This window comes from Manacus vitellinus, unplaced genomic scaffold, assembly GCF_001715985.3.
Source record: "Manacus vitellinus isolate BGI_N305 unplaced genomic scaffold, ASM171598v3 scaffold_4_pilon, whole genome shotgun sequence".
In the NCBI taxonomy this organism is placed as follows: Eukaryota; Metazoa; Chordata; class Aves; order Passeriformes; family Pipridae; genus Manacus; species Manacus vitellinus.
Genome location: NW_021940604.1, coordinates 21,542,466 through 21,560,885, shown reverse-complemented (window position 1 = coordinate 21,560,885; position 18,420 = coordinate 21,542,466). Strand labels below are relative to the sequence as shown.

The window sequence follows — 18,420 nt, the reverse complement described above, 5'->3', positions numbered from 1 at the left end:
GTCCATGCTTAAAATTTTAGACAGTATTTTGTGGTTTAATACACATCACAATGCCAAAGAAACTCTGAAAGAAAGAGGACTACTCTGGGGATGGTTTTTGTTTGGTTTTTTTGTTTGGTTGGTTGGTTTTTTTACTAGCCTAAACCAGTGGTACTCAACCTTTAACAGCTGGAGAGCCACTTCTGTATAAAATGGAATTGCAGAGCACCATATAAATCAAGTATCAATAGTGTGATTTTTTTTTCCATCATGACACTTCAATGTGTGATGATGCTGCCTTAACATCACCACACATTGATACATCACGATATGACACATCAGCATCCTCTCTCCTAGCAGCATTCTGTCTTCAATCCCTTCTGGCTGCTTAGGAAGGAGTGGGGTGGAGGGGTGGAAGGGGCAAAAGGGCAAGTTTTTCCCCATTTTGCCCCACAGCTGCTGGGTGGGAGGTGATCTCTACTCTTACCTGTGGGGGGATCCCAGCAGCTCCTTTTCTTTCCCCCTATGGGAGGGGGAACTTCAGCGACTCCCACACTGCTGGTCCATTTGCTCAGTGCTCCCCGCGCTGCCTGATAGAGTGGAGCGCCGATCAGATGCCTACATTGCGAGAGCCGCCTGTAGGGCCATGAAGAGCCACATCCGGCTCTAGAGCCACAGGTTGAGTATCACTGGTCTAAACAAAGCCAAAAAGGTACAATAGAATAAGGGCCCCTGTTTAGATCCTAAAAGGATCAGATAAAACCACAAAAATAACCCTTAAGTAAAATATAAAACATACTGTCTTGCTTTTAACATTTTCTACTTGTAGCTTCCAGCAACTTGAGTAGGAAAGTAAAGGCAGGTTTTCCTCTTTACACTTTCAGAACACTGCAGGAGCTTGTCCACAAGTACGCAAACATCGGTATTTTGCACACGTGTATGTTATTTGTGGTTTACAGCTCATGCAATAGTTCTTTTGAAGATATAAGCAGGAAAACTCTATATTTAATATGGCCATTCAACAAGACAAAATTAAATGAGATACACAGTAATATAGGTACTCAATTACATTTTGCTTGCTACTGTTTGATTAGTATGAAATAGCATTTTTGTAAAATACAGTAAGAAAAAAAGAAATAAGAACCTTGGCTTGAGAGAGTCCTGTCTCTATCGATCACTATAGCACCAGTGATTTCTTTTTTATCAGTATTTGGCAGTGCTGTGTCTGATGAAATGCAATAGAATAAAGCACAGATCGGATCAAACTCTGGGTCTGGTTCCAAATCTCGTCTCGTTCGAGCATGTAACTCCATACTGATGAGGGTAAGGTGTTGGACCTACCAACAAATAAACACAGTAAGTTAGTTTGTTTTGGAGGTTTCTTTAAAAAAAAATTAAGAGGAGATTATTAGTGCAAATTAAGACAGTGCAGGCATTTATATGGTCATATTATATTGTAACTAAGAGGTCACACCTGAAAATTAACAGAAGTGATTAAACATGCATCTCTGGATCTCACTTTTTGCAAAAAGCACCATCTTAGAAAAAAAAAGATTAATCACTTAATACATTTTTATACTCAGTTATGAAAATTCAGTATGTGTTTCTGAGTACTGTACTCTTCTACCAAAAGCAGAAAATAGGAAAAAAACCAGATCATGTTCACCGTCAACAACTGTAAATTCCTGTAGAGTTTTCAAACAGCTTTGTATATCGAGTTGAATTACATTTCTGAACTGATCAAGAACAAGGAATCACTCTTGGTCTTGTTTTCCTTTCCCTCCCTCACCCAAGACGTGCAAGCAAGCATGAAGACCAAGTCATTTACAGGAAGGCATGAAGAATACCTTCCTCTTCACTTGCATTAGCTTTTTGCAGAATGGTTTACATTAAGAAAATGTTAATCCCTATATACTGTCTCAACAATAAATGTTTTGACTCAACAATAAATGTTTAATATCGTTTCAACTCTATATCACTGCTCTGTTGTCTTGCATAATATAGTTGATAATGTGGATTAATGGACAGGTTGGAGGGATTAGGAGGGAAGAGTTACAAATACTTCTGTGCATGTAACCTGCCCTGGAGGCAGTCTGATTTCCTCTAGATTTGCATCCTAAATCACTACAGCCATCGCTGAAGTGAAATTTTACTATCCAAACCCTGTCTCCACTTCCTGCGAGATTATCGGTTTCTTGTGGCTTCCCCTGTGTTATCTACTCAGCACATAAAACTGCTATTTCCCCATCTCATCTGCAAATTGGTCAACAGCTAATTCCAAGTCATGGATGTGGTGACTGTCTAGGAGCACGTATATAGATACTGGTTGGCCAGTTATCAGCCAAACACAGTGGTACTGTATTTACATTGCTTCCCTTTCTCCAGTACCAATTTTGATTCCTCTTCCCAGACCGAACAGTCATCTGCATTAAATATATAGAGACCTTCTTTGAGACAGGCACCATTTCATTAAATGTAGTAGAAACTGGTCAACAAGTTCAGAAGGTAACAAGTAGAGATACCAGGAGGGTCTGACTGAATGATGTCAGGTGCATCACTTCTTAAGGAAACAATCCATGAAAATTACAGTCAATTATTTTTTCAAGTAATGTTTTATACAAAACTTTTTATTTCTTCCTTCTGATCTTTCCTTTGTTTTTATTTTTAAAGGAAGATTTACCATCATATCAACCGGAATGCTGTGAAATTTAGTTCAATACTATTAAAGGCACTTGGAGATCAAGTTGAAACTAGTAGATCAACTATTTAAAAGCTGCAGACATCACACACTAATAAATGTTAAGTCAGGAAGGGACCAAGGAGGAAAAGATTTTTAATTTTTGCCATTATAAAAATGGCCCGATAAATGACAATTTTTTATAATGACATGTAACAGTAAATTACCTCATGTAAAGATTTTGCTTCCTGCAGGTTTTCCACACTGACTTTAAAACCATAAGTGTTATTTAAAGATGGTCCTTCAATCTGGGAAGTCTCTTTCTTTGGAACGCCAAGGGCAGCAAATTGATTCTTATTGGGCAGGAGAAGAAAAAAGCACAGGATAATTTTGAAAAATCACAGGTTGCTAAATTCATATGCAATATTAAATAATATGCAATATTAAAATATATATTTATCAATGCAAATGCAAATGCTACACCATAAATTACTAAAAAGAGAAAATCTTTTACTATCTCCTCATGTAATTTTCCAACATGGAAACAGGAGTTGTATCTTTCTGCCTTTTAGCAATAATTTTAGTGAAACCTCACAGTAAAGCAAGAGGCAGTTTGAAATACTTAGAAAAACCCCTAAACAACCAAAAACCCCTGAAACTCTACAACCCCCCCCCGCAACTCAATCCCACACTAGCTTTCTTGGAAGTCTGAGGACATGGAATCCAGAAATTCTGTCTTCTCTCTTGAGCAACAATTTGTCAGAAACTTCTGTTTTAGTCATCACTTTTTAAGGCACTGAATTAAGGGTACATTAAGTACGCACTTGATATGGGTGAAGACCAGCATACAGGGATGAAAAACTACTGGATCACTCCAGTAGTACACCTAGCCCACTGTTCTGTTTCTTACATGGGGAGCAGAAAAACTGTTTAGGAAAAACTTGTGAGTGATCATTTTATGCAATCCAATCCCTTTCTACTGTCAGGATAACATTATAACTGCCCTCGTTGTTTCCAGAAAATGTTTAGAACATTGTCTGAAAACTAATATACATACAGACACGTAAATGTATGCTGGTCTGTGTGTGTATACATACAAAAATGGAAATCACTACAGAACTTTAAAAGGATGTTATAAATCAAAGAGCAAAACAACATCCTTACATGGTGTCTCTAGTGTTTCATTAGTCTCTCACTACCCTAAAATATAAAACTCTTAATCTCCAATTTACACCTGCTCCACCCAAATTAAACTCATGATTTCTTCCTAACTTTGTGTGTGCTCTGATTCTACAACTGTACCCAACCATTTTAAATGTATTTTCAAGATCTTAACAGAAGAAGACAAAAACAACACAGAAAAAAGAATGGAAATGTGTATGTGCAGCATAATAAAAATACATCTGTACTTAAAATCTTAATTTACCTTCATTTGTGTGGTTAGAAGTACTCTTCGAAGACCATCAGTATTATTTCCCCTCTTGTGGCTCAGTTTCTGAGCTTTTGGTTCTGTAAACATGAGTGCAACACTACTTAGCCTCAATAGTTTTTTTATCTAGGCATTGAACAACACGGTAGAAACATCCAGAGGCATTTGGTTAACATTATAGACAAATATTATATTTATAAGCAAATACAACTTTATCCTTTGTCAAATTTAAAGCACAACTATTACTATTTGGTATTTATGAATATTTAGGGACAAAAAGTACAAGGCCAGTAAGTTACAAAGCCTCACATGTTTACCACCTTGAAAACTGCAATATTATTCACACTCTACACTGAGATGATGTTTCAAAAAATACAAGCAATACAGTCAATAATATTACAAAATCCCCCGAATAAGCAATATTTTAAATTAAGCTTTTAATCATCATGTCAGAGTTCAGATGCTAGAGACTATTAGGAAGCAAATGAGTGTTCTACTTCCAGACTTTTAAAATAATTCAGTAGTTACTTTAACAATACTGCACAGGCCTTTTCCTTTCCAAAACTAGTTTTAAATATATATTTTGAGGAGATATAAGTACTTTCTCAGTATGTTAAAAGAAATAGATACAGATTTTTTTTGAGTGTATCATTACAATCACTTAAGGGATTTACCTGCAGATAAAGGAGTAAAACCAAGAACTTCAGGTATTCCATCTTGGTTTTTTCTCTGCACAATGGGTGTACTATGTAAGCAAATGGAATTTCCAGGATCTTCATTAACTGGAAAAGGGGATGTGTCAAAGGATGTCCTAATGTCCTCTTGGGTGGATGGAGAGTTTTGTGCACTTCCAACAGGTACTGCACCACTTCCTTCCATAGAAGACAAAATAATATCCTGATTTTTCCACTCTGTGTCTTCTAAATTGGACTGCTTGGGATCTGGAGACGCTACCTGCTGCCAAGGAGGAAGCACTGGAGAATCTGGTGAACTGTAATTGACGTAATAATCTTCCTCCTCCTCTTCCTTATCGTGTTCTAGTGCTGAAGTAGTAAGTGTCTTGCTTTCACATGAAGTTTTATTAGAGTCTATGTCATTTTCAGTATTTACAGAAGTTCCTATAGTGCTTATAGACTTATCACAGGTTTCCTTGGTTTGTGTTTTTGTATTTTCTGCCACAGAGGCAGGAGAATTCTTTGTAGGCACAATAGGTCTCTCATCTTCTGGGCTAGATAAATTTAAATCTTTAGCTACTTTTATTACTTCTACAGATTTCTCTGCAGACAATACTGCAGAGCTGAAATTCTCAGCTGCCTTTGCCAGCTCAGCAGGATGATTCTTAGGCAATTTCTTGAAATGTTCATATTCTTCTTTGGCATGAAGCCATATCTGAACTTGCTGTTGGCTTGGAGCACACTTGCATGGCATTATGACTATTTTTTTGTCTTCACTAGTGTTATGGCTATTATTTTCTCTTTTATTAACAGTAGACTGACCATAATGAGGAGGAGATCCTGGTCTAGTACTTTCTGTCATTGCTGAAAATGCAGTCTTCCAGAGTCGTAGACCTTCTAATGAGAAGTCCCCCTCAAACTCAAGGAGGTCATTTGGAAGTCTAGTTTCCACTGTGAGAAGCCGCCCTCCAATCTCCCTGTGAAGAAAACTAGTTTGAATTACCGTTTTGCTCTGAACTGCACTGCAGGCAGTCCTCAAGATGAGAGAAAAGCAGTTTTTTCACTATGCAATTCCTGTGAGCAGTATCTTTATTTTACAAACCAAGAAGGCACATTCCCACTTACTATAACAATATCACGCAATAAAAAACCCCAACATATCGTGAATGAAAATGAGTATTTGGACTGGAAGTACAGTAATTTTCAACTTCAAATGTATGCATATCAGATGAGATCTTTCATGCATCTGTGTCACATAACAGCATAGAACTGCTTACAGGAATAAATTAAATTTTTTATAATCACAACCACATGTAGACAGAAATGCATTTAACACAGTACCTCGGCTTTTCTGGAGCATCTGAAGGATTGCTGCAAAATGGTTCCTGATAAACTGTTTCTGCGAGATCATGATCCAGCAAAGTGGCCATAATTTCTTCACGACTGGGTGGGGACATGAGAGGCTTAAGAATGTGAGCAGTACGAGGTGTAAAACTTCCATTCTTTGATTGTGAGGGAGAACTGGTTGATCTTGGTGAACTATCTGGAGTTGGAGTTAATGTCTCACTGTTTCTTGAAACATGTAATTCTAAATCCTCAGAAGCTGCATCTATAAGTTCACAATCAGGAGAAGACAATATGGATGTAAATGAGGTACTAACTGAATCAAGTGGTTGACAGGGCTCAAAAGTGGTTTCTTTTCTAATGTGGTTTGGAATCCAGTCTGAGCTGGTTGGCTGAGAAAGATTAAGAAATCTCTCTTTACTTACTGTATTTCTATTCAATTTGAATTTTTCATTTAAACAGACCTCAGTCTCTGGCGTACAAGAGGTATCAATAAAACTAGATCTAGAAGTTGAAGAATGAATGTTTTTCCTCCATTGACTATGGCAGTGGTTCTCATTATTATCTAGTGAGGTTTTCTCAAAAAGCTCAGGGCTCAGGGAACCAGACCGTATCCATTTACTTGTGCTTGAAGAATGTTGCTTCTCTTCCTCAGATTTTTGGTCATTATGACACAGAAAGTCATTTTCTGCTGTTTGCCCAGAACCAAGATCTTGAACTGCATCACTCAAGAATTTCTGGGGCAAATTTTGATCTGCTGGGACAAACTGGCTTGCAGAATAAAAACTGCAAAATCCACTTTGCCCTATAGTATTAATATCAAAGTTGTAATTGTGGTCTGGAGATAAGCTGTCTTCAAGTGAGTAGCAGCTTTCAAAACCAGGGTCTGAAAAAAAAATGGGGCTGTCATCAGATATAGAGTGATCAACGCCACTAGTGATCTGCTGGCTTAAAGACTCCATTTTTGAAAGTTTTGCTGTTTTTTCTTTAGGTTTTGTACTCCTGGGAGCACGAGATTTTCTTGATGATGCTACTGACCGTGACCTTTTGATGGCTTTATTCTGTTCAAGAGGGCAGGGTACACCCCTGCTCAGTTGTGGTTTATCTGGCAATGGCTCCTGTGTAACACTTGCATTCTGAGCCTTCTGCTGTCTCTTTTGGAGCAACTCTTTCAAAACAGCTAGGCCTGACTGTCCTTCACCAAATGCTGATGGGGCCACTATATTCCTGTTTTTATACTGGGAGATGGGTTTTGGCTGTATGGTTGTTTCTGACAGAGATCTCTGTTTTACTGTTTCAGGTTTAAAATGTGCCATGTCCAAAATAAATCCTCTCTGGCTTTGATCGCAATTTAACTGTTTCACTGGACTCTTCAAAGATGTTACAAAACAGTTCTTAGGCAACTGAAGTGGTCCTGGGTTTTCCTCAGATGGCTTAAGAATAGAAGGACATGGATCAGAGTGCTTAGATGCCTCTGGTAAACAAAAAATCTGCTGTTGATTATTCTCTTTACAATGTAAATAGTTAGAGGCATGTAACTGATCCATCTTTGCTGTGTCCAAAGAGTCACGAGTTTCATTTAATTTCCCAGCTGGTGGTAAATATCTGATTTGCAAATTTTTTATCTCTTCTGCTTTTGCAGAAGTATTCTCTTTAGAGATGTGTGCATTCTGGATTATGTGAGTTGAGTGATTAGATGGATCAAATATGTTTTGAATGAGAGCAGAATCCTTCATTCTAAATATAGCACTCTGTGTCCTGGGCCTTTGAGAGTTCATCTGTGGTACTTCCCTTCCAGATGCCACAGGAATAGATGCAAAAGATAAATGAGGGTCTTCCCGTGGAGCAGGCAAACACTGTGCATCTACAGGCTTATCGATTTCCATCAGTGAATGAAAACAGCCTGAAGAATTACCTTGTGCATCAGTTGCTGAAGCGAACTGTGCAGACGGTAGATACCCCACTGAATAGCCAGAAAGAGGAGTGTCTTTCCGGTTCTGAAGCGGCTGAGAGCTGACAGAGTTGTACGAAATCTCAGGCAGATCTTGATGTTTCAGCACAAATTTTACTTCTGCAGTAGAGCGACTATTTCCTTTTTCATCTTTAAATACAACACGCTTTCTTGAGGACACTTTTTCAGCCGTTTTTTGCCTTTGTTTTGTTCTAGGTTTCTTCTTTCCATCATCTGGTGTCTTATCGGCCTGATTAATCTTTTTCTTTTTCTTTGTAGATACAGTGGTGCTAGCAAATTTCTTTTTACATTTCTTAACCTGAGTTTTCGCTCGAGTATTTTTTCCTACACTAGTATTAACAGCCTTACTGTTGTATATATTGGGCCCCCTACTAAATAAAGCTTCTCTGTCCAGGTTGGTCAAAATTTCTTCTGCTTTTGGATCAGTGGGAGACCAGCAGCGAGGTGGAGATGTGTTTACTGGGCTTGTGCTTCTCTCAGAAAGAAAACCTAACTTAGACATAACATCACTATAGTTATAGTCACAGTCTTCAGCTTCAGCACTGTAGGAGGGCGAAGGAGGAGAAAGAACTGTGTGAGTCCTTTTTCTGAAAGCTAAAGTTCTTTTAATGTTTGTACTACCTGTTTTTTGTGGTTTTCCAGCTTTTTTCTTGGTTGACTTATGTTTTGCTTTCCTTTTGTGACTTTTCTTTGGTGTTAGTGGATAAATAGGATATTTGGTTGCAGGAGAGTCAGGAACTTTTGGCCAAAAGTCCTTTAAAGGTGCAAGCTTTTTATATAAGTTCATCTTTTCCTCTGTGAGTACTACTCTTTCCTCACTAGAATCTACTTTCCCCAGTTTAACAAGCATATTTTTTCTCCCTCTAAATCTATTGATGATAATATACTTAATAATAACAGGTGGCAATTTTTTAGAAAGTTTTCTACGCTTTCGAGACTTCTGAGACCCATCTGAACTTTCAACACTTTCTATCGGTTGAGGTAGATTGATTTTTGCGTTGTGTGCGACAAAGCTCAATTCACTGTCTTCAGTCTCATAGTTTACCTTCCGTTTCGTTCGGAGTGTGTATTTATTCCCACATAGTCCAAATGACTGCTCAGTTTCAAGAGATCCATCTGCAAACTGACAGTCAGTATAATTAGCAGTACTCGTAGGCATTTTGTTTTCAAAAGCCTCAAGAGGAACTTGAACTAAGTCACTTGGTAAAGCACTGTCCTTATCAGGAATGTTACTACAAGCATTACCTTGTGTATAGCAACTTTCCTTCACTGATGCAACATCATTTATACTTGCAGGTTCCTGATGACTTATAAAACTATGCTTCTTCTTATTCAGTTTCAACCTGGACTGTTTGTTGCCTTGCTGTAATTTATATGTCACGGGAGCTAACTTCTGTGGTCGACTGAGACAATTAGAAAGAACAACACTAGGAAAGAACATATAATGTGCTGCTTGTTGACTGAGGCTTGGCTTTTCTGCCTTGTGCTCCTGAAATTCTTCATACCTAATTTTAAGCTTATTAAGGCCACCTTCATCAGTGTTATTTTCAAGTGAATGTACCACAGTTCGACTGCCTCCTGAACAAGACACCAATTCACAATTTTCTGTAACTGTTGCTGGAAAAAAATTATTTATACTTGCACTGTTGGATTTTTCATTTACTTCAGAAGACTTTTTACCTTTGGAGTGGCTCAAATCAGAAAAGTTATATAAGTTTTTATTCAACATGCTGTCACCAATGTGGCGGCCCACATGCATAAAAGACACATCCTTTTCAGCCTTTCTGATGCTAATGTACTTCCTACTAGGTATTGGTCTGTTCACTGATGAAATATCATCTTCATAGTCAAAAATATTATTTCCACACGAAGGAACTGGGAGAGTATCTTTCTTGTTACTCTCTTTGTGAGAGTTTTCTGCATGGGTACTATTGCTGAATGGAGTTGGGTACTTTGCTGAGTAAGCGCTTTCTTTTGTAAGAGAATGGACCGAAAGTTCAGGTCTTGTTTCTGTGTTTGGCTTTGTGAGGTCTTCTACGAAATCTTCATTATTCAAAACATGGTTAGAAAGGGCACTTGTGTGTTTACACTGAAAAGTAATCTTAGCAGAAGATGGGGGTTCTAGCGTAGCAGCATCTTTGTGAAAGATTGAGGTCTTTACAGACATTTTGCTTGTTGCAATAACAGAGGAGTGAGTTCGAGAACTTTCATTATTCAAAGGATTGTCTGAAATGGAAGATAAGCAATTTTATTCTAGGTAATCTGTAAAAAAAGGCATTAACCATTCTACTAATATTTTCCTGAAAGCCCTCCCATCTAAACAATAAACAAAACTCTTGCAAATCACATTACATTTACAATCACAGCAGCTATAAACCCTGAGTATGAATTCCTTTATCAAAATCCTATCATCTGTACATTTGTGTCACAACCATTTTGTCAGTTAACCCTAAGTCGTAGACATGCATACAATTGTCAAAGATTTCATGTTGACTTTCCGAGAGAAGGCTTTTAAAATCACTTTCAGATAACTAAGTACAAACAGGCTGATTTCCAGAAAAGGTTTTACCCTGCTTTGTCCCTGAGAAGTATGTATACTCATTGGCTCTGAAAACAAAGAATTTATTTAGATGACTTTCCCCATACAGAAAAGTCATTGCACAGAAGGCTAAAGTAGTATCTCACAACATGGCAAGGGCTTTGTGTTAACTGTTCCGTGCACTAAACACAGGTAGTTTGCTGTCTTTTTATAAAGCAGAGCAATACACCACCCATTCAGGTGTTTATGCAAGAATATTGCAGCAGTTAGTTTGATCCTGAATTCACTTCTATGTATTATATTCGCACATAAATTTGAGACCAGCGGGTGAAGAACTGAAGGAGGTTATTCCACTGCAAAGAGGGAGCTACTGCAGACCTCCTGGCTCACAAAAATTTGCTCATCTGTCCACATCTTTAGCTATAATCTTGAAGGGGGATAGGAGATATGAAACATACTGTATGACCCGGAAGCATGCGTTGTATACTCATGTACTACACAGGGTGTCCTTCGGGCCTTTACTGTAAGTCTCAACCAATTTGGGGATTATTTTAGACTCATGCTGCCTTCAGCTTAGCAATTTATTTGTTGCTGGATGAGAAAAATAAAAGGAAGTTCCAATCTGATTCTAATAACATTTTGTAATGCATACACAAAGTCCATAAGCTGTGAAACACAACCCAGAGATGTTGCCTATGATTCTTTGACGGTAGGAGTCAACAGAAAGAATGATGATGACTAACTGAAAACCAAGAAAATGGGAGTTTGGCAGTGTCAACAAACACTTGGAAGATACTTGGCTATTTAGACATAAAAATTGCAAAAATACTTGTCAGTCAGTCAGATGTTATAGATACAAATTCATGTGTGGATAAGCATTTTCTAATTTAGAGGATCCAGACTGAGATCTGTTTTGAATTTGTTGTATCTCCTAGAAATTGATGTAGAAGTTCACAGTAATAAACTTTCTAAGCTGACCACTTTCTGCATGTGACATTTCACTTGCTTAAATATTCTAAAATTGAAATAATTATTTAAGATACAGTTTCATTAGCCAGTAGCATCTCTGGTTTACAATAAATGAGAAAGTACTGCGAGTAAGGAAATTACAACTGTATATTTTACAAAAACAAGTCATATTAGTAGTGCATCAAATCATGTATTAAACCGTACCATTATAGCTAGAAAAGCAAAGGAAAAAGCAAACTATGTCTTAAACACTGAATACAAAAGAACAGCTGTGGTTGTCTATATAATAAGATTATACAGCTCACTTTCTCAACAGAACACTGTAATGTGAAAAACTGTAGATTTTCTAATGAAACAAATATTATTTATATATTTGCCTAACCTCAAAGTGTGTATTCGATTGACTAAGGCTATTTGATCAAAGACACGTTGTAAAGACAGCAAGAGGTATCTCTACAGATTAATTTATTTTTTATAGATTTTGAAAGGCAGTTTCTTCTGCATCAGCTTTGCCACTGCACAGTTTTTACTCATGCAATTCCAAGATATGAACATGCAATCTGCTCAATGAAACATAGGCCCAAATGAAGGCTCACTATATTTTAGCATGTGTGGTCAATACTTGCAAAGCAAAGAATCACCTAAATTTACACACTAATATGTTTGCTATTTATAATGAAACTCTAGGAGGATAAATGATCCTAAAGAATCATTACTTTTAATACCATATCTGCATAACAGATAGTAATAGAAAAATACTCCTTGCAATAAAGTTTTTTTCTATAAAACTAATTAAACAATGTTCCTTTTTTGATCACTGATACAATAAGAAAACAAGAGTCTGGTAATTCATAGAGGACATTGAGATTAAATTATTGGTGTTTTTTAAGGAAGATGTTAAGGGCCTGTTTCTGCAATCCGTTGAGAACATTTCCTTCCAACTGAAATAAGGACTGAAAACGGTCAGCACTTTTGAGAATTAGCAAATTGATGTGAAAATGAACAATGACTCAACTTCCAAAGCTGATTTTCTGTTTACTTACCACCATTTTCATCTGCAGTGCCATCTAACTGAGGTATAGAGAGATTAGTTAGGAGCATACTGTTACCACTCCACTCCATTTCTTCTTCGGAAGATGAATCCTCTTCTGCTGAACTTCGATGCACGTTTTTGCCAGCTGACCTAAAGGAGAATGAAGGAACTAATTGATGCACAATACTTTTCTTAGGAAAATCAGTAGCCACAGGGACCTGGAAATCATGGGGTGTGCTGCTATATGGTTTTGTATGTTTTGGGGAAGCAAAGGGAAATAAAAATTGTTACATTTCTCACTGAGAATTAAAAAAATTATCCAGTGTTACTACTTTAAGAGGCAACAGTGGCAGCCAACCATTTAAAACAGCAGGATTCACTAGCTTAAGAAGACATAGAGAAGGCATTTAGATGCTTAATTTTATTTCAATTTTACTGAGATTTAATTTCACTGTTTGAAAATGCTTGAAACTTGAAGACTAAACCAACTATGCAAAATCATTTCAGTTCAGCTGTTAGCAAACAGATGTTTACTTTTCTGGTTTTTTGTTTGTTTTTGGTTTTCTTTGTTAAAAAATCTTTGCTGTTTAAAACAATTAGCCTCTCTTGGCAGGTTTAACTAAATCACAAACTATGTTTGTTTCCATCCCTCATTGAACATTAACTGTTGCTAATACTAAGGTTGCTTTTACTAAGTTAACTGTTCTATACTGTCATATTTACATTCATAAATTTGCGGGGAAAAAAAGAAGTACATCTACAAAGAAAAGCTTCTATGATTTTTTTTAATGTTTTTAAGGTGGCATGGTTTTATTGGGGGATGGGGGAAGGAAGAAAAAATATAATAGAAAACCACAAAAAACAAATCCTCCAGTATATTACAACTCTAAAAGTGCTTAAGAATTTGATTTCTTCTTCTTTAAAATAAATTTGATATGGACATAATTCTTAATAGAAACTAGCTATTCTGTGGATACAAGAGAGGAACCCAGATACATTGTAAGGAACTGAGATTTGTTTTTTTTTTTTAATTTGTGTGTTGCTTGGTTTTAAGTTTGTGTAGTACCTTATAGGATATAAGTATAAATGTCTTCAAGTTACAGGAACGAAAATTCACAACAACCTAAATAGAGTCTACTTTTGTAAAAATCTTCTATGAGTGGAGTTAGACCAGAGCAAGAACTATATGTATCATAACACCCAGACATCTGAATGTGCTCAGCACTGAGCTAATTTAGATCAAGTCACATTTATTAGTTCAGAAACAATAGGTTCAAATATAGCTACTTAATTTCCACTCAGATCTGAACACATGACTTGGAAGAGTCAAGTAACAAGCACAGTGAGGTACCTAAGTGAGCTTAGTTCTCCCTCTTCTTTGTTCCCAAAATGTGGAAAAGTGCAGTACAGAGACATTCAGCTCTATATGCAAATTAACATCAAACTGGGGAGAGAGATCAATACTCTGGAGAGCAGGTATGTTCTGCTATTCCAAAGGGATCTCAACAGGCTGGAGAAAAAGCAGACAGGAACCTCACACGCTTCCAAAAAGACATATCCAAATGTCCCTAAAATGGGATGAAATATGCATGGCTACAGGCAGGGAGAGATGGGCTAGGAAGTGGCTTAGCAGAAAAAGATGAAAAAGCCCTGGTGGACAACTAGTTGAACATGAGAGTGTGCAGTATGCCTTTATAGCAAAGAAGGCCCATTGCATCTTGGGCTGTGACTGCCAGACTGTAGCTGATTTCAGTAGTTGTGGGGCTGCATCTGGAGTATTGTGCTCAGTTTTGAGCATCCCACTACAAGACAGGCACTGACAAGCTGGAGCAAATCCAGATGAGGAGTAGCCAATGACTGGGGACTGGAACACATGACATATGAGGAGTGACTAAGCAAATGGGATTTATTCAGCATTAAGAAAAAACTATGAGGAAATCTTGTTGCACTTGTCAAGTACCTGACGAGTGCGTATATAGAAAATGCAACCAGATTCAGAATGCACAGTGGTATGACAAGGGCAATGGGTACAGGGCTGCTGCAAGGAATGTTACATGTAAGGAAAACATTCTTCATTACGAGTGTGTCTAAACACTAGAACACATTGCCCATATAGACTATTCCATCTGTCTCTGGAGGTACTCAAACCTTGACCAGACAAGGCCCTGAGCAACTGATCTATCCAAAGCTGCTTTGACCAGGGCACTGGACTACATAGTTACATTTAGATGTTTCTTCCAACCTGAATTATGCTCTAATCCCAGGTAAATCTTTGTCAACTTAAGTCAACCCAGTCAGACTGGAGATGACTTCTGCAGATAACAACTTGGATTTCTCTGCATACAAGCCCATCAGTTTGGATTCCAGGAAAATTTGTGTAACATACATACACCACACATGAACCAGTCCAGTTCAACACAAATCAAATCCAAGTACTTTAATTAATTCAGTAGGGTGTGGTTACTCCTCAATATATTTTATTATTTTATTAATTATCTTACAATTATCTCAATATATTTTCTGAGATAACAGAAGACTGGTGAATGCTCAATAACAGAAGTGATAGTATGGATATGGTAGGATGCATTAGGAAGCAGTACAGATAGAATGAGCCTGAGTGCAGACAGAATAAAACTGAGCAAAGTTAGATCCATCATCAGACTCAAACTGGCTCTTTACGAACGAGCAGAATCATGCTGGGGGCAAAGACAGTCATGCTTGTGTCTGAAGTCAGTCCAGATTCTGCAGACATCTCAGTGAAACAGAACTTGTAATTCCCTCTGAACACAAGCTGACTCCCTGTGGAAGCACCTGGTATGTACATTCTCCCTAGAGTTTTCTGTTTGGAATTAAGATGTAGGGATATATGAGCAAGTTATTGGTGAGACAGATCATCAAGTCTGTTGAGCTTTTAACTAGGATTCTTTACTGCGTAAAAGCACTTAATTGCTTCAGGATCCTACCTGACTGCCAAAGTTGTACAGTCATGCCCATACGGAGCTGTGCCTGAGCTAATGAATTCTGCAAGATACAGGTTGGTTTTACACAGAAACTACCACTAAAATGAAGATTAATGTTAAATATTTTGAGGTGGAAATTTCAACTTTGACTACTATGAGGGGAAAAAACCCAAAGAAATCAAAGGTCAGACAGGAAAATTAGCTATAGAGATCAATTATGTCTCGAACTTATGAGACTAATGATCTAACTTCTGATTCTGTTACAACTTTTGTGTGTCTTCAGGAAATCAAAGAAATATTTCTATATGTCTCTGATTCTCCAAAACATAGAATAATTATAATTTATGATCTAAAAAACTGCCAAATATCAAGTTGGTATGTCTGTGAAATCTCTCATATTTCAAATGGAATTATAAATATCAGAAGGTCTGCTGAAAGCAGGGGTGAAGAGAAACTGGATATAGCTGCTTTCAGTGCCTCTCAGTGTGGACTGTACAAAAGGTCATTACAACCTGAAAAAGTGTTCCAAGAATCTTGGCCTTAAAAATATTCAAGTTGCTGACCTTTAGCAGTTGAGCAGACTGAGCAACATTCATGTTTTGATTTAAGCTTTGAGCATGGAAACAAATGGGTGTTTTTCTCAGGCATCTTGGTCAGTCTTCGCATGAATACTTCTTAAATATTCACTTCAGTTAAAGATGTATGAGATATACCTTAATATTTGTACTACATTCAAGCTGTGACCTTACCAGGAAGTTACTACCACTGAAGGTTTTTTTGTATTTGGACTTGTAGAACAAAAAGCCTACTCAATTTTTCCTCAAAGTGGAAATTAGAAGCTTATGTCTGGCCAAACCTAAACACTTAATCTTTATTTCCAGATAACATCAATGATTCACAGCATCATCTAAACAGTTGCATTCCATCCTAAGATCTGCACAGGTTTTTCCAGTGTTGTCAACAGAGACCTCTCTACAGCTCACTGGGTTCATTGCACACTTGACAACAAGGTGGGAAGGAGGAAAGATCTGGCAAACAAAAACATTAAGAAAACAAAATCACATATATACCTTCTTTTCGGCCCAGGTTCTTCCATGCTACTGTCCCACCTCTGGGACATTAACAAGCTAAGTTCCATTTCTTCTTTCTCACACTGTGGCTCATTTTCTTCATCATCACTGTTCTGAGAATTTCGACAGCTTCCAAGAGAATGATGGTGAGAGAGTGTTTTTTGATGTTCCATCCGATATCCATCAGTTTCCAATCCAGCCAACAGATCAATCATGGCCTCATCAGCACTACTGCCCACTGCAGAAAAAGCCCATATGAGTAGAATCTATATTTTGTTCTACTTGTAAATGACTAGTTATAGTCTATCAGTAAAAAACAAACCCAAGTAAAAGAAAAAACTCCCTCACCATTTAAAAATCTACTAGTTTGTTAATGTCTATGGCAAAGTAGGCTACAGAATCAAATCTTTTTTCATATCTAATTTTTTCAAATTTTATTATTTATTTTTTCTAGCTCTTTATTTAAAAATTTGACAACTTTCTTTTTTTCTGCCCTACTCTTCTGATTGTAATAGATTGACTGGAAGCACTTCTCCCTCTCTCTCCACTCTCCTATTACCTCCTCATATTCAGTAAAGCTTCACTCTCCCCTTTAATTTCAGCACAAGTGCCAGTTTCTGAAGCATCACCACCTTTTCAATCTCCCATGATTTCAATAACTTTGTTGGTTGCTTCTCTCTGTATCACTCGAAGACTTTCAACCACTGCATCTCGTGAAAAGGGATACTGATTTTGATCTACTAGTTCTTCCTCCTTCTCTCCTTTACAATAATGCTTAACTTCAGCTCTCTTTTCACTATAATCTATTCTCTTCACAGGTTTCTCTAAACACTGAAAGTTTACCTAATTTCGCTCCTCTCTTAAATTTTGTTTTTTTATTTATTTTTATTTGACCCAAGTTTACACTAATTCATGCACTCCCCATCTCATTTTTTATTTTTGTTTCTTGAAAATCCTTTCAAGTCACAAATTTTTCTCACTCTCTTCCTGCTTACCTTTCATCTGACCTCATAACCAACTTACGATCTCCAGTCTACCATGCATCTTTGTTACTTCTCTCTTTTCCTCTGGTCGAAGAACTACAATCTCTACTTTCTTTACTCAGGGAATATCATATGATTTACAATGATCTTGAGAATTACATAAAATAGATCTCAACATCAGTGAGGAAGGCATTTTTCATATTTTACGAAGGCTTCACAAGACACCATACAACCCTTTACAGTGGAAACCATCGCCTTTGCCAGAGTTCTGAATTAACCCACTTTCAATTATGCTTTATGTTCTTGGTTACTTTGCTCTTTGTGAGGTCCCTCACTAAACTCCAACCTCTATTTCACATTAATATGAACCTTGTTGGGTAATTCCCAGTGAACAGTAGAAGTCATGCGGTTCACAGTCCCTGTGACACTACAACTCTACAAAGGAATAGTGAAGACTAGTGCATGAAAGAGCATAAGAGACCTAAATATGCAGCATGTTACTCATGGTCACAGAAGACACCAGGAATTAGTAGCCCCATGATAAAAAGAAGTGGGGAGGAAAAAAGGACAAAAAAAGAGTCAGATAATCTTGAACTTTTCTTGTTTTTTCCCTAGTCAGTGGAAAAAACATACCACTTCAACACTCCTATTTGGTTGAGCAATTCAAATGCACAGTCAAAGATATACCCTATATATTATTTTAGCTACTAGTCATCCTCTCAGGTTTGCTCATGTTTGCCAGTTCCCACATAACTTCTTACAGTTCTCCCAATAAATCCAAATCCTTGCCT

General features: G+C 37.3%; 1 protein-coding gene across 1 annotated transcript in view; it reads right to left on the bottom strand.

Annotated features, from left to right (window-relative positions):
- REV3L (REV3 like, DNA directed polymerase zeta catalytic subunit) overlaps positions 1–18,420 on the bottom strand; it is a 79,086-nt gene that overhangs the window by 37,118 nt on the left and 23,548 nt on the right. Inside the window, exons 11-17 of the mRNA XM_018077767.2 lie at positions 16,647–16,884; positions 12,627–12,766; positions 6,101–10,301; positions 4,760–5,736; positions 4,083–4,165; positions 2,884–3,009; positions 1,124–1,316 (exon numbers count right to left, since the gene is read on the bottom strand). Of these exons, the coding sequence (XP_017933256.2) occupies positions 1,124–1,316; positions 2,884–3,009; positions 4,083–4,165; positions 4,760–5,736; positions 6,101–10,301; positions 12,627–12,766; positions 16,647–16,884 (5,958 nt within the window). The remainder of the gene's footprint in view (positions 1–1,123; positions 1,317–2,883; positions 3,010–4,082; positions 4,166–4,759; positions 5,737–6,100; positions 10,302–12,626; positions 12,767–16,646; positions 16,885–18,420) is intronic.